Consider the following 14,712-nt stretch of genomic DNA (forward strand, 5'->3'; position numbering starts at 1 on the left):
AGACATCGTCTTTGTTTTATTTTGAAGGAAGAAAACGGAAGAAGAGGTGTGGAGAAATGTTAGAGGTGAAAAAGGGAAGACGTTAATAAAGAAGTTGCCGGCTTGGCTGACGAACGGTCGTGTTATTATTGTAGCGACCCTGTACAGGTATCTGTTGGCGGGATGTTCGGACAGGGATCTCTCTCTCTCCGGCCAATCACAGGAAAGCAGCGTCCGTTTGGTGGGGTTGTGGCCTGTGATTGGTGGAGCAGGGGGAGAGGCGGGTTTTTCGGGGCTTGTACGTGTGTTGTGGTTTGCTCTTGGGGGTAGTGTGTGGAAAACGCTTAAGTGGGCTAGCGTTAGCGAATAGCACCATTACCAAATAGTTGTGTGTGAACCTTGGTCTAATAAACCAACAAGTGAACGAGACTAACGTCTGTGAGTCTTCCTGCCGTGGACGTTACATTATTTTATTAGTACCAGTGTTGCGCCCGGCTAGGAGTGCCTGAACGCAGCACAAAGTCGGGTCTCCCCACCTCCTAAATTAGGACCAATGCTGCAGAGTCATGAACAATGATGTTTATTTTGTTCAGGTGTCAACAATTCTTCAGGGTGAGCCCGACCCAAAACAACAAACAAAACAATCTACGCAAGTCAGCTGCCTTCCCTAGATCATAACAAAACCAAAAGAAAGTTGAAAGCACTTCCCTAACTCCCTACTGAAAACAAGAGAAAACAGGATTAAACAAAAAGGGCTTCGCACCCCTACGGAGACCCGTTGTAACCCCACCACGCACAGATCAGTGCTGTGCAGCATGGCCTGGTTGGAAGCTGGAGAGAGAGCGCCCGCCCCCACAGGTTTCCTCTTATGTACTCCGTCAATCACCTGCAAGGGAAAGAGACAAGCAAAACATCATAGCACCCCCTCAGGCAGGGAGGTGAACAACATCAAGGGGAGGATTTACTCTGTCATAACAACCACCCTGTATCGTAGCAAAAAGAAGCCTCGGTTAAACCAGTAAAAGATTAACACGTAAGTTAAATCATACATATTTTATATTAATTTCAAACTTTTTAAAATTGAAAATTAAAAACGTTTTATTTATTTATGAATGACCGCTCGCGGCCCACTTTAGGGATGGCTGGACTGGAGTTTTTAAAATCTCTGCACACCTAACAGTGTGAAGATGTTATATATGCATAATAGTTCAAACGGTGAGATGAACTCCTGCACGCCGTCTCGCCTGCTGCTGAAATCTCATTTCTCCAACCAGAAAGCACGTTGTTGGTTAAAGGAGCGCAATTTCACCTTCTGGCAATTTTAATGAATTTGGCAAACAACGATCATCTATGTATAGTTATCCATGTGCGCAGTGGGAATTAACACCAGTAATAAAATATTGAAAACAAAAACGCTTCGGGACAGGAAGAGTTTGTGAAACATCTTTTTATTTATTCTCATTATTCAGCCTCTTTCAAAGTCCACTTTAAAACCAACGGCTGCTCAGTCTTCAGCAACGTCTTTGGTCGGCAACGATCACATCAGCTGGTGTTGAAGGGGTTCAGTCACATGTCTCCTGCAGGATGTTAGCTGGTGTTGAAGGGGTTCAGTCACATGTCTCCTGCAGGATGTCAGCTGGTGTTGAAGGGGTTCAGTCACATGTCTCCTGCAGGATGTTAGCTAGTGTTGAAGGGGTTCAGTCACATGTCTCCTGCAGGATGTTAGCTGGTGTTGAAGGGGTTCAGTCACATGTCTCCTGCAGGATGTTAGCTGGTGTTGAAGGGGTTCAGTCACATGTCTTCTGCAGGATGTTAGCTGGTGTTGAAGGGGTTCAGTCACATGTCTCCTGCAGGATGTTAGCTGGTGTTGAAGGGGTTCAGTCACATGTCTCCTGCAGAATGGGATCAGAGTGTGTAGTGTATTCCTGGGTTAGGGTTGAGGGGAACTGGGCACACCTGCAGCTCAGAGTAATCGCTGGGGAGACAACACAAGCTTCTGCTGACCGTCCTCTGCTTGTTGCAACAAATCTCTCCAGTTGACATTATTGACGACCTATTGACCAGTTATGCAGCAAAGTGTGTAGAATCCAACCGTTTGAGTTCTGTTGCAAACGCTTCCTATCAGGCCACCGGATACTGCTCTGTTTATATATATATATATATATATATATATATATATATATATATATATATATATATATATATATATATATATATATATATATATATATATTGTTTATAGTTTGAAGCTGTAGTTTGAAGTGTTTTGTATGTATTCATATTTATAGTTTACTTTAAACAGTTGATATTTTGTTCAGTTTGAAAAAGAAAAAAGGCCTTGGCAATAAAAAAAAAGTATGCGTTCAGGCACCTTTAAGGCACCGGTATCGTTTTAAAGACATCAGTTTAGCACCGGTATCGTAAAAACCCAAACGATATCCATCCCTATTTACGAGTCGTGGAACAGCACCTGAACCCACCGTTGTGGTTCTGAGTGGAACTGGTGACGGTTAGGAATTTGGCGAAGCTTGAATTAAGACGCAGCGAGAGGAAGGCACCTGATTGGTCAAGTAATCCAGTGTGTGTGTGTGTGTGTGTGTGTGTGTGTGTGTGTGTGTGTGTGTGTGTGTGTTTGAGCATTTTAGTTGTGATCTTCCAGCTCCTTTGCATGTTGGTATGTCGTCTGAGTTTAATGGCGTCTCGTCATCGTCGTGTAAGTGGTTCTCAAATGGGGGTATGTGGGATTATAAAAAAAATATATATGTAAAAGTAACATCTATTAAAAAATCCTTTTAAAAATAGTTAATCAATACATATTCAATAAAATATAGGTGTGAGTTCATAAACTAAATTGTATATATTAAATCTGACACTGATGACAGACTGCTTTTTGAAATGCATCAATGTGGGTCCTCACAAGCATAGAGGCACAAACGTGCGTCAGTGTTTCTGGGTCCAGGTCGGCACCACCTGCTCCTCGTCCTCTCGTCTACTCGGCAGTGTTTTGTGCGCGGCGTGGTGCGCCTTGTTGGCGGTGCGATGATGCGACGTGCGCGGCGCGCTCAGCCACGGGTGCATCAGCAGCTCCGCCGCCGTCAGCCTCTCCGCGGGCGACTTCCTCAGCATGCAGCCGATCAGACACTTGGCCCGCGGCGACAGCCAGTCCGGCACGCCGAAGGCGCCGCGGCGGATCTTGGCGAACAGCGCGGCGGGCCGCGTGTCCTGGAACGGGTAGCGTCCGATCAGCATGGTGTACAGGGACACGCCCGCGCTCCAGATGTCCGCGGCGCGGCCCGAGTACGAGCGGCCGCCGCCGGTCAGCAGCTCGGGGCTCACGTAGGCGGGGCAGCCGTGCCTGTCCGTCAGGGAGTCGTCGCAGCGGTCGCCGTGCAGGAGGACGCAGTCGTCCAGGCCGAGCAGAGCGAGACGCGTCCTGCGCAAGGAAAGACCCACAATGCATCAGTATCTGTAGCGCTGGTGTTCCAAGTAGTTTCTTTATCGTTTCATCTGTACGTTGCTGATACTTCTAATTATACTACCACTAATACTGCTAATACTACCGATGTGGGCAGTAGTACTACCAGTGTCGGTAGTATCCATAGTAATTAGGGGTATTACCAGTGGTAGTATTTTAGCAGTATCAGAAGTATAATTGGCAGAATTTTTAGTATCAGGATTTATATTCGTAGTATTATGTTCAGTAGTATTCGCAGTATTGTGAAGTATTTTTTTCAGCGGTAGTATTAGTAAGGTTAAGGTCGTCAGTATCAGTATTTTTAGAAGTACGAGTAGTTTTTAGCAGTATCATCGGTACTTCCTGTCTGTCCGTCTCACTTGTGCGTGTGTATTATGCAGTATAAGTAATAGTACTAAGTAGTATTATCAGAGTACTTCTAGGTCTCACCTGTATTTGTCGAGGAAGACGAACCTGCGGAGCTTCAGGTCTCGGAGCACGACTCCGTGGCGATGGCAGTGCATCACGGCGTCCAGCATCTGGGCGAATAGAAGCCCCGCCTCCTCCTCGGCGAGGCGCTTCCTGCTGCGCACGTAGGCGTGCATGTCGCCGTGGTGACCGGGCAGGAAGACGTACACGCTGTCGCGGCCAATCACTACGTCCAGCAGGCCGCAGACGTTGTCGTGGTGATCGATGCGGGCGTAGGCCGCCAACCGCTCTTGGTAACCACGGAGAGGAAGTACCTGTAACCATGGAAACATAGTTATTGTATGTATTTAAGCAACATCTCCAGTATTCACAATACTCCCGGTATCGAAGTATGAGTCGAATTTCCAATAACCAGAGTATTCTTTTCAGGATCAAGAATATCAATACTTTCAGAAGCATGAATAGTGTTTTCAGCAGTATGAGTAATATTACTAGCAGTGTCTGCTGTATTTTCAGAAGCTTTTGTGGTATTTTTAAGACGCTTTTGTAGTATTTTTAGGAAGCTTTTGTAGTATTTTGCTTTAAATAGTAATTGTATGCAGTATCACAATACAGAAGTATTTTGCAGTATTTGCGGCTGTATATGTAGTATTTTTTTAAAGGTATGAGCAGTATTTTGCAGTAAAAATAGTACCAGTAGTATTGTTGCAGTATGAGTAGCAGTGACTCTACCTGGCAGGTGTACTGCTCCTTTGTGTGTGCGTGCTCGGCCCTGTAACTCTTCTCCCCCTCGCAGCGTTCAAACAGAAAGTATGATCCGACCCTGGATGGAGATTGGTCCTCGTTCGACTTGGGGGCGGGGCTTCTAGGCCTAAGGCAGTGCGACAGGCCGGTGGTGGGAGAGCTCTGCTCCAGACGAGCTACTTTACATTTCACGATGTCCTGGGGTTCGTCCAATAGCCTCTTCAGACACAGCTGAGAGTGAGCCGCGGTCATGCCCATGCTCATCTGTGATAGGAGGAGCGGAGTGACATCATCAGATTCCTTACAGTTTACAGCTTTATTGTTACTATTTTGTTTGACAGTTTAAACTTCATCAGTAGATACCCTCAAGTGAATTCAAACATTTTGTAGGTGTCTTAAAAAACTTGATAACTAAATGTTGTCACCTTTTTGTTTTAGTCTCTACTGTTCACATGCTAACATGTCTATCACTGCTCACATGCTAATATGTCTATCGCTGCTCATATGCTAATGTGTCTTTGCTGCTCACATGCTAACATGTCTCTGCTGCTCACATGCCAACATGTCTCTGCAGCTCACATGCTAACATATCGATTGCTAATCACATGCTAATGTGTCCATTGCTGCTCTCATGCTAAGGTGTCCATTGCTGCTCAAATGCTAACATGCCTATTGCTGCTAATGTCTATTGCTGCTCACATGCTAACGTGTCTATTGCTGCTCACATGCTAACGTGTTTATTGCTGCGAACGTGTCTATTGCTGCTCACATGCTAACATGTCTATTGCTGCTCACATGCTAAAGTGTCCATTGCTGCTCACATGCTAACATGTCTCTGCTGCTCACATGCTAACATGTTGATTGCTGCTCACATGCTAACATGTCTCTGCTGCTCACATGCCAACATGTCTCTGCAGCTCACATGCTAACATATCGATTGCTAATCACATGCTAATGTGTCCATTGCTGCTCTCATGCTAACGTGTCCATTGCTGCTCAAATGCTAACATGCCTATTGCTGCTAATGTCTATTGCTGCTCACATGCTAACGTGTCTATTGCTGCTCACATGCTAACGTGTTTATTGCTGCTAACGTGTCTATTGCTCCTCACATGCTAACATGTCTATTGCTGCTCACATGCTAAAGTGTCCATTGCTGCTCACATGCTAACATGTCTCTGCTGCTCACATGCTAACATGTTGATTGCTGCTCACATGCTAACGTGTTTATTGCTGCTAACGTGTCTATTGCTCCTCACATGCTAACATGTCTATTGCTGCTCACATGCTAAAGTGTCCATTGCTGCTCACATGCTAACATGTCTCTGCTGCTCACATGCTAACATGTTGATTGCTGCTCACATGCTAACGTGTCCATTGCTGCTCACATGCTAACATGTCCATTGCTGCTCAAATGCTAACATGTCTATTGCTGCTTACAGCTATTGCTGCTCACAAGCTAACCTGTCTATTACTGCTCATATGCTAACGTGTCTATTGATGCTCACATGCTGACATGTATATTGCTGCTAACATGCTAAGATGTCTATTGCCGCGCACATGTTAACGTGTCCATTGCTGCTCACATGCTAACATGTCCATTGCTGCTCACATGCTAACATGTTCATTGCTGCTTCTGTCTATTGCTGCTCACATGCTAACCTGTCTATTACTGCTCACATGCTAACGTGTCTATTGCTGCTCACATGCTAACGTGTCTATTGCTGCTCACATGCTAACATGTCTATTGCTGCTCACATGCTAACGTGTTTATTGCTGCTCACATGCTAACGTGTTTATTGCTGCTCACATGCTAACGTGTTTATTGCTGCTAACGTGTTTATTGCTGCTAACGTGTCTATTGCTGCTCACATGCTAACGTGTCTCTGCTGCTTACATGCTAACGTGTTTATTGCTGCTCACATGCTAACGTGTTTTTTGCTGCTAACGTGTTTATTGCTGCTCACATACTAACGTGTTTATTGCTGCTAACGTGTCTATTGCTGCTCAAATGCTAACGTGTCTTTGCTGCTCACATGTTAACGTGTTTATTGCTGCTCACATGCTAATGTGTTTATTGCTGCTAACGTGTCTATTGCTGCTGACGTGCTAAGGTGTTTATTGCTGCTCACATGCTAACGTGTTTATTGCTGCTCACATGCTAACGTGTTTATTGCTGCTCACATGCTAACGTGTTTATTGCTGCTCACATGCTAACATGTTTATTGCTGCTAACGTGTCTCTGCTGCTCACATGCTAACATGTTTATTGCTGCTCACATTCTAACGTGTTTATTGCTGCTAACGTGTCTCTGCTGCTCACATGCTAACATGTTTATTGCTGCTCACATGCTAACGTGTTTATTGCTGCTAACGTGTCTATAGGCTTCATGATGCAAACTTGTGTAAGCTGACAGACGCTTCAGCTTTCAGATCGTTGCATCAGAGCACAACAGTTTACAGTTTAAACAGGCTTTAAGTACAGTCAACACCTATCACACACACACACACACACACACACACACACACACACACACACACACACACACAGACATACACACGTTTACTGTGAGTGTGTGTGTTGTTCTTTCAAGTATTTCAGAGCCTGCGGTCGCCGTGGTGATGCTGTGTGGCAACCTGCTGTTGGCCAACGCTGCTTTCACTGACACCCTGAGTCACAGCATCACCACGGCAACATCATCCCCCTGACACACACACACACACACACACACACACACACACACACACACACACACACACACACACACACACTGAACCTGTGCTGTTTGATGTGTTATCTCGTCGGCTGCACTTTAACAACCGGAATCAGACTGTTTATATAAAACGACAAAAAACTCACGAACCTCACGACACCCTATATTCTGAGTTCATGTTGGAAGTTGAGAAAAATGTAAGTTGAACAAGGAATTTGTTAAAAAAAAATAATCCAACTCCAATCAACATTTAGACCAAGTGGACGGCTCTTCTTCTCTTGATTCACCAACACGCCGCTAAAGTGCTTATGTGTATACGAAGTATGAGTTGAAATAGTTATTAAAAACGTCAATGGATTCTTAACGAAGTCTTCTTATTCCTGCAATAGAACCTGAAATTTCTAGTTTCCCTTTGACTCTTTTATGTGAATGAACTAGTCTCTACCGGTCTCTACTGGTCTCTACCTATTCTTGTATCTGACCCAACTGACTGAAAAGGTTTTTACTCTTGTCATCATCTCAACGTTGACAGAATGAAATCATCGCTCTCAGGAGGAAGCTGAGGGGCCACATGTGGGAAAAGAAGTTGGTTTTTTTAAACAACTTCCACACGTCTCCGTCCCGATGCTCGACGTTAAAAATGAAAAGCTGCTCTCTGACATCTTTACAAACTCTGTATTGATTAATCAGCTAATTATTTTTATAGTTTGATCTGTACAATGTTAGAAAGTAGTGAAAAGTGTCCGGTCTCCCCAAAATCCAAGGTGATGTCTTCAAATGTTTTGTTCTCGCAGAGCAACGGTGCAAAAATCCACCGAAATTCAGTTCACAATGCTTAAAATGACAAAATGCTGCTAATTTGACTGTTGAGTAATTTACTTTTTCAACTAAAACTCACTTTGATACACGCAGCTTTTCTGCTTGCATTGAACTTCTGGTATACGAACATTATAGAACTGTTTTCCTGCCGCTGTTTGTCGTGTCTGATGAACGTGATCGATTACTCACTGGACCAGCTGGCTCGCTCACAAATGAGCATAAGCAATTTGTATTGATACAACGACCGCTCTGAGTCTGTGTCATGACTCGTGTCCAGTGTTTGTGTTCTTTGCTCTCTGCAGCGCGGACAAAGCATCAAAGTTGATTCGTGATCTTTTCTCTCTGAATACTTTGATTAGACGATCCGGACTCGAGGGCCCCTCATGAGCTGCTCATACAACTTTCAACTGAACCCTTGCAGTTCGCCACCACGGACGAAAAGGTCACAACCGTGAAAAAAAACTAATAAAAAAAACTTGTGTCACCAGACCTATCTCCATGACAACGGATCACACTCATCCTCTGAGGATGAGGAAGACCATTCAGAGTTTTATTAGCTGGACTCCGTAGAGTCCAGTAAGAGCTCAGGCCGTGGTTTGAAGTACTGTACTAAAGTACAAGTCTCGGGTATTTGTACTTTACTCATGTAGCCAACAGCTTCCCCTCATTTTAACCCTCCGCCGTGTTTACTTTAAGATTCAACAATGACAAAAAAAAGATGAACTTTATATGATAATTCCTCCAGATGAAACCACCAAAGAACTATATTAAATAGTTAATATGGGCTCCACCTTTTGATGGTGCTATTTATTAACCAATGCATCAGTAAAAGTAATATAACAATATGAACGTAATGCTCTGAAAGGGATACGTCTGCATATTGAGTGCTGGTTATACTTTGAAGATACTTTTTTTCTTTTTTTTATACTTGAATGAACGGGCTTTGCTGTATTTGAAGATGTGTATAATGTATTGCTGCTACCTGTAAGGTTAAATGATCAGAGCACTTCTCCCACCGCTGATCTCAGGTCGGTTTCTTACCTTGTGCGCGTCGGACAGGCGGACTGGTTCGCGCTGCAGGTCAACAGGAAACCAGCAGACTCAGCGGAAACCAGTCGGCGTGGAGCAGATCGTCAGTCTGGACCACAAGTTGTCGAAGACAAAAAAAAACACACAAAAGGTTTTCCTCTCGACTGGAAACCAGCGGGTCTGCTCCTGGGAGAACTGGCGTCCGGGGAATGACGTCGTTGTCTCCTTGTGTTATTATTGTCTCGGTTGCGCAACGTGTCGTCAGTCAGCTGTTCGTTCACTTTCTTCTTCTTCGGTCTGAATGAGATAAAAACTCTGATCGGGAAAAACTGAAGAATTAAAAAAAAAACGAACTGTGTTCCGTTTTGTTTCTCTCATAAAAACTAAAACAAACTATTGGTGTTTCATGTATATCCGGAGCGAAAGCGAACAAAGCCGAGTCGACCCGAGTGTTTCCGTCCGTCCCGGTCGTCTGTTCCAATCAGGATGAAACTCCGCGTATCGCTGTGGGGTTTTTTTCTTTCTTAGATCCAGGCGTACTCTCCCGGACTCTGGTCTGCTCTGAACCCGCTTTTCTCCAGAACTTTCCGGCGGACTGAAGCACTCTGGCTGACTCGGGGTCCGTTTGGTTCGTTGGTCTGGTTACGTTGTTTCATCCCGCGGGGGGCGGAGCTACAATGTTGCAATCCTGAGCCGATCAGTCGTCAGAAAGCAGACACGAGACTCAGGGAGAGGTTTCACGATGAGTCTTTATGTCGACGATGCAGGGCCCTCTTACTTCTTTGTACAGCAATACAACAGTGTCGACATACAGTTGGGACAATTTAGGTCAAAGTAAACTTATTATTTAGATAAATATACTTAAAGTACCAATATTAAATGTACTCGTAATACAGAGGGACCACATTTCTGAATATGTATAGTGTGATTAGGCTTGAAGCTTTCGTTAACCTCTTTAATGTTGAACTTTTATCATAATTTATGTTATTTTTATGTGTTTACTTCGATCTGAATCTTCAAAGTAACTCAATGTAGCAAATATATTGAAGGGAGTAAACATGCCATACTTCTCTAGTGGAGTAGAAGTGTAAACCGAGTTCTTATGGTCATGGAAAACCTGGAAAAGTACATTTTAAATGTTATTTCCAGGCCTGGAAAAGTCCTTAAAAGAAAATTAAATCCCAAAAGTGTAGCAAAAGTCATGTAAACGTGTTATATTCATATGTTGATGTCATTCATTTACGCTGCGTTTGAAATAATGAATCTGATTTTAAATGAAAGACACTCATAATATAAGCAGCATACATAGAGGCATCTATAAAAATGTTTATTCTTTTAATCAAAGTATTGTCTCATTTATTTGAGTCATTTAAGGTTTACTGTATGATTTGAATCTTCACAGTTAGTTTAATTACATTTTATCACTTTTTACTGTTTACACAGACATTTCTCTACATGTTTGCTCATGAACATTTGCTTTGAAGGCATGGGAAAGTGAGAAAACGTGTAGTATCTAAATATTGTAGCTAAATGCAGAACTCTCTGCTTATTTCCACTGACGATAGCTGGCGTTACACAATGAATACAAGTTAAAACAGTTTGATTGTGAAGAAACGAAAGGTTAAGTTTCTGCTTGCAACACATTGTATATGTGTTTCCTTGTTAGGAGAATGAGGAATATTATCAGTGTCCACATTCACTCAACCTGAGTCACAGTTTCATCAACATGTTGTAGGACAGCTTCTCCCAGCACGTGTTCTGAGAGACAATGTGTACCAATAACAAGTATTCTGAGACAATGTGTACCAATAACAAGTATTCTGAGACAATGTGTACCAATAACAAGTATTCTGACAGAGAATGTGTACCAATAACAAGTATTCTGAGAGAGAATGTGTACCAATAACAAGTATTCTGAGAGAGAATGTGTACCAATAACAAGTATTCTTGCAGCATGCTGGTCAAGAAGTTATTTTGGCACAGTCTGAAGAAGGGAGGAGGATGTATATTTAAAATATCAGCACGGTGATGATGTCATCAGCTGCAACAGTCAGAGATTTCATTTTAAACAACAGCTTCCCTGTTTTATATGTATGGAAGATGATTACATCATACATTATTACATTATATGCTGACGCTTGTGGTGTAAAGATGAAAAGCACAAAATCACAAACTTTGATGGCTTCAAAAACAAGTCTTTTGGTTTATTTGCTTTGCACTTTGAAAATGTGTTTGTGTTTGAGAGGCGGCGCACATCAAGTTACCTTTCCTGAGTATTACCCAGAATCCTTCAGTCCACGAGCAAGTAACACCAGAAGACCACAGACGGAAACAGTAATACACGAAAGTAATAGGTATGAAGTTTTCCTCTCACGGTATTGTAATGCAGTAGTATTATATGCAGTATATATGAGGGGTTCCTCTGACGGTAATAGTATTATAATACACAGCAGTAGTATTATATGTAGTAGATTTGAGGTTTTCCTCTGACAATACTAGTATTATAATACAGTAGTAATATGTATGTATGTATGTATGTGTATATATATATATATATATGTGTGTGTGTATATATGCATATATATACATATATATATATATATATATATATATATATATATATATATATATATATATATATGCATATATATATATATGCATATATATATATATGCATATATATATATATGCATATATATATATATATGCATATATATATATGCATATATATATATATGCATATATATATGCATATATATATGCATATATATATGCATATATATATATATATATATATATATATATATATATGCATATATATATGCATATATATATATATATATATATATATATATGCATATATATATGCATATATATATATATATATATGCATATATATACGCATATATATGTGTATATATATACTGTATATATATATTAGATATAAAGTTTTCCTCTGACAGTAGTATTATAATACAGTATAATAATACAGTATTATTTCTACTGTGTGTTTCTACTGTGTGTGTTTCTACTGTGTGTGTTTCTACTGTGTGTGTTCTTCATGTGAGACACTAATCTGAAGCAGGAAGTTCAGACAGACGCCTGCTGCCTGACAGGAAATGAGGTCATCTTCATTATGGAAATTTACGTGTGTGTGTGTGTGTGTGTGTGTGTGCGTGTGTGTGTGTGTGTGCGTGTGTGCGTGTGTGTCTCTGCTCTGAAAGGACAGATTCCAAACTACAGGTGAAGAGACTTACTGACCTGGTCTCTCTCTCTCTCTCTCTCTCTCTCTCTCTCTCTCTCTCTCTCTCTCTCTCTCTCTCTCTCTCTCTCTCTCTCTCTCTCTCTCTCTCTCACACACACACACACAGCAGGTTATCTCCACATGGTTAGTGTGTTTTTACGCCACATGATGAAATATTGAAGAAACAGAGAATGATGAACACTGTGTGTGTGTGTGTGTGTTAAACTTGACTGTCTCTTTCATAACCGATGTGATGAAATCAGAGGCCAAGTGTCTGACTCAACTACGGCCGCCATGAGAACACACACATACTGAGAACAACACACACACACACACACACGTTTTCTTTTACACCGTCTTTGTGTTCAGGTTTATCACCTGTGCTGCTGCGATGCTTAAGTTTTGATCTCCATCTGAGTGAGGCTGTGTGTGTGTGTGTGTGTGTGTGTGTGTGTGTGTGTGTGTGTGTGTGTGTGTGTGTGTGTGTGTGTGTGTGTGTATGCGTGTGTGCGCGCGCGTGTTACAGCTTTAAATCCACTTCCTGTGTGTAGACCTGTCATCTGCTCTGGTGGCCTGTGTGTGTGTGTGTGTGTGTGTGTGTGTGTGTGTGTGTGTGTGTGTGTGTGTGTGTGTGCGCGTGTGTGCGCGTGTGCGTGTGTGTGTGTTTGTGTTTTGCTGCAGGGCATCTTGAATGTGAGGAGCAGTGGGACCTTTGAGACCGTTTAAGCTTCGGGGTGATTTAACGCCACGATATCCTCGAGCGTGTTGATCCAGCGCTTTAAATACAGATTAAAACAGCTCATTCTCTGGTTGTCAGATAAAACGAGATGTGTGTCGGTGTTAGAACGCTGAGACCAGACAAATATCTTCTGGCCTCATGTGGGAGAGGTACGCTCACCTGTTTGAGGCCAACTCACCTCGCAGAGCTGTTTTTAGAGGAGACATATTTTACAGGTCATACTTACATGTTTACGCGCTTTAATGTTCAAAAAGAGTCTTATTTTCTTCTTGACTGTCTGGCAACAGCTCGGTTCAGTCACAACATTTCTAAAGCGTTCCACGAGCTGCTCGTCAACATCGGCGAGCAGCTCCCGCCTGCAGTAGTTTGTGTTTATAACAATAACTTTTGGGCCTGAAGGGACAGACTTTTGTAGCTAACGCCACGAGCTATTTTCATTGATAAGCAGTCAGCAACACTGGGCTGGGTTTTTCTGCTGGATTCAGTTAAATATCTAGACTATACTCTTGCTAGATTCTCAAGATTAAAGACCATGTAAAGTCAGTTTTGGTTCCTGACTCCTTGGCAAGTCGTCGTGTTTTAATTCCTATCTTTCTGATCACTTGAAGGCTTCGTACATCATGTCAGCTGAGTTTAGCCGTCGCGGTAGCACTTTATAATAACTACACACTACTTAGCATTAGTATAGCATGATTATAATACGGGTAGATCAAATCAAGCATTCTGATTGGTTGAGTGAGTCACGGGGTGTAGTTCATTCAGCCATGACGTACTGTACAACCTGTTTACATGAACCAGCGTTCCATATTAGTGCACATTCAATATAACAGGTAGATTTAAATTGCGCGACCATTAGTTGTCATTTCAAGATTGACAGTTACCAAACGTGTAGCCGAGGGTTTCTCTTGCGCCGATACTTGTATAATAATAATAATAAAGTAACAACAAGCTGCTTCGTTAGGAAAGACAAGATGACAATCTCTTTATTCTTGTCTCCCTTTAAACTCGAAATCGCAGATTTACTGACCAGGAAGTCAGTTGTATAGTCCCGTGTGCATGTTTTATAGTCCCGTGTGCATGTTTTATAGTCCCGTGTGCGTGTTTTATAGTCCCGTGTGCGTGTTTTATAGTCCCGTGTGCGTGTTTTATAGTCCCGTGTGCGTGTTTTATAGTCCCGTGTGCGTGTTTTATAGTCCCGTGTGCGTGTTGTATAGTCCCGTGTGCGTGTTGTATAGTCCCGTGTGCGTGTTTTATAGTCCCGTGTGCGTGTTGTATAGTCCCGTGTGCGTGTTGTATAGTCCCGTGTGCGTGTTTTATAGTCCCGTGTGCGTGTGCGTGTTTTATAGTCCCGTGTGCATGTTTTATAGTCCCGTGTGCATGTTTTATAGTCCCGTGTGCATGTTTTATAGTCCCGTGTGCGTGTTTTATAGTCCCGTGTGCATGTTTTATAGTCCCGTGTGCGTGTTTTATAGTCCCGTGTGCGTGTTTTATAGTCCCGTGTGCGTGTTTTATAGTCCCGTGTGCGTGTTTTATAGTCCCGTGTGCGTGTTGTATAGTCCCGT

The 14,712-nt window shown here is 42.5% G+C and overlaps 1 protein-coding gene across 2 annotated transcripts; it reads right to left on the minus strand.

The window, feature by feature from the left end:
* Nucleotides 1-1,430: 1,430 nt before the first annotated feature.
* Nucleotides 1,431-9,775, minus strand: LOC137804888 (tribbles homolog 2-like). 2 transcript variants are annotated; one of them, XM_068604342.1, is made up of 5 exons: nucleotides 9,180-9,775; nucleotides 4,595-4,870; nucleotides 3,908-4,176; nucleotides 2,897-3,412; nucleotides 1,431-1,871 (listed from the first exon to the last, which is right to left on the minus strand). In XM_068604342.1, exons 2-4 carry the CDS (start codon nucleotides 4,868-4,870, stop codon nucleotides 2,920-2,922), a joined length of 1,038 nt encoding a protein of 345 aa, XP_068460443.1. In that variant the 5' UTR covers nucleotides 9,180-9,775; the 3' UTR covers nucleotides 1,431-1,871; nucleotides 2,897-2,919. The 2 variants fall into 2 exon arrangements, with proteins under 2 accessions (XP_068460443.1, XP_068460442.1); XM_068604341.1 differs by having other exon boundaries at nucleotides 3,884-4,176.
* Nucleotides 9,776-14,712: the final 4,937 nt, after the last annotated feature.

This window comes from Clinocottus analis, unplaced genomic scaffold (assembly GCF_023055335.1).
Source record: "Clinocottus analis isolate CAN_PGR_092001 unplaced genomic scaffold, fCliAna1.0.p SCAF_68, whole genome shotgun sequence".
NCBI classification, from domain to species: domain Eukaryota; kingdom Metazoa; phylum Chordata; class Actinopteri; order Perciformes; family Cottidae; genus Clinocottus; species Clinocottus analis.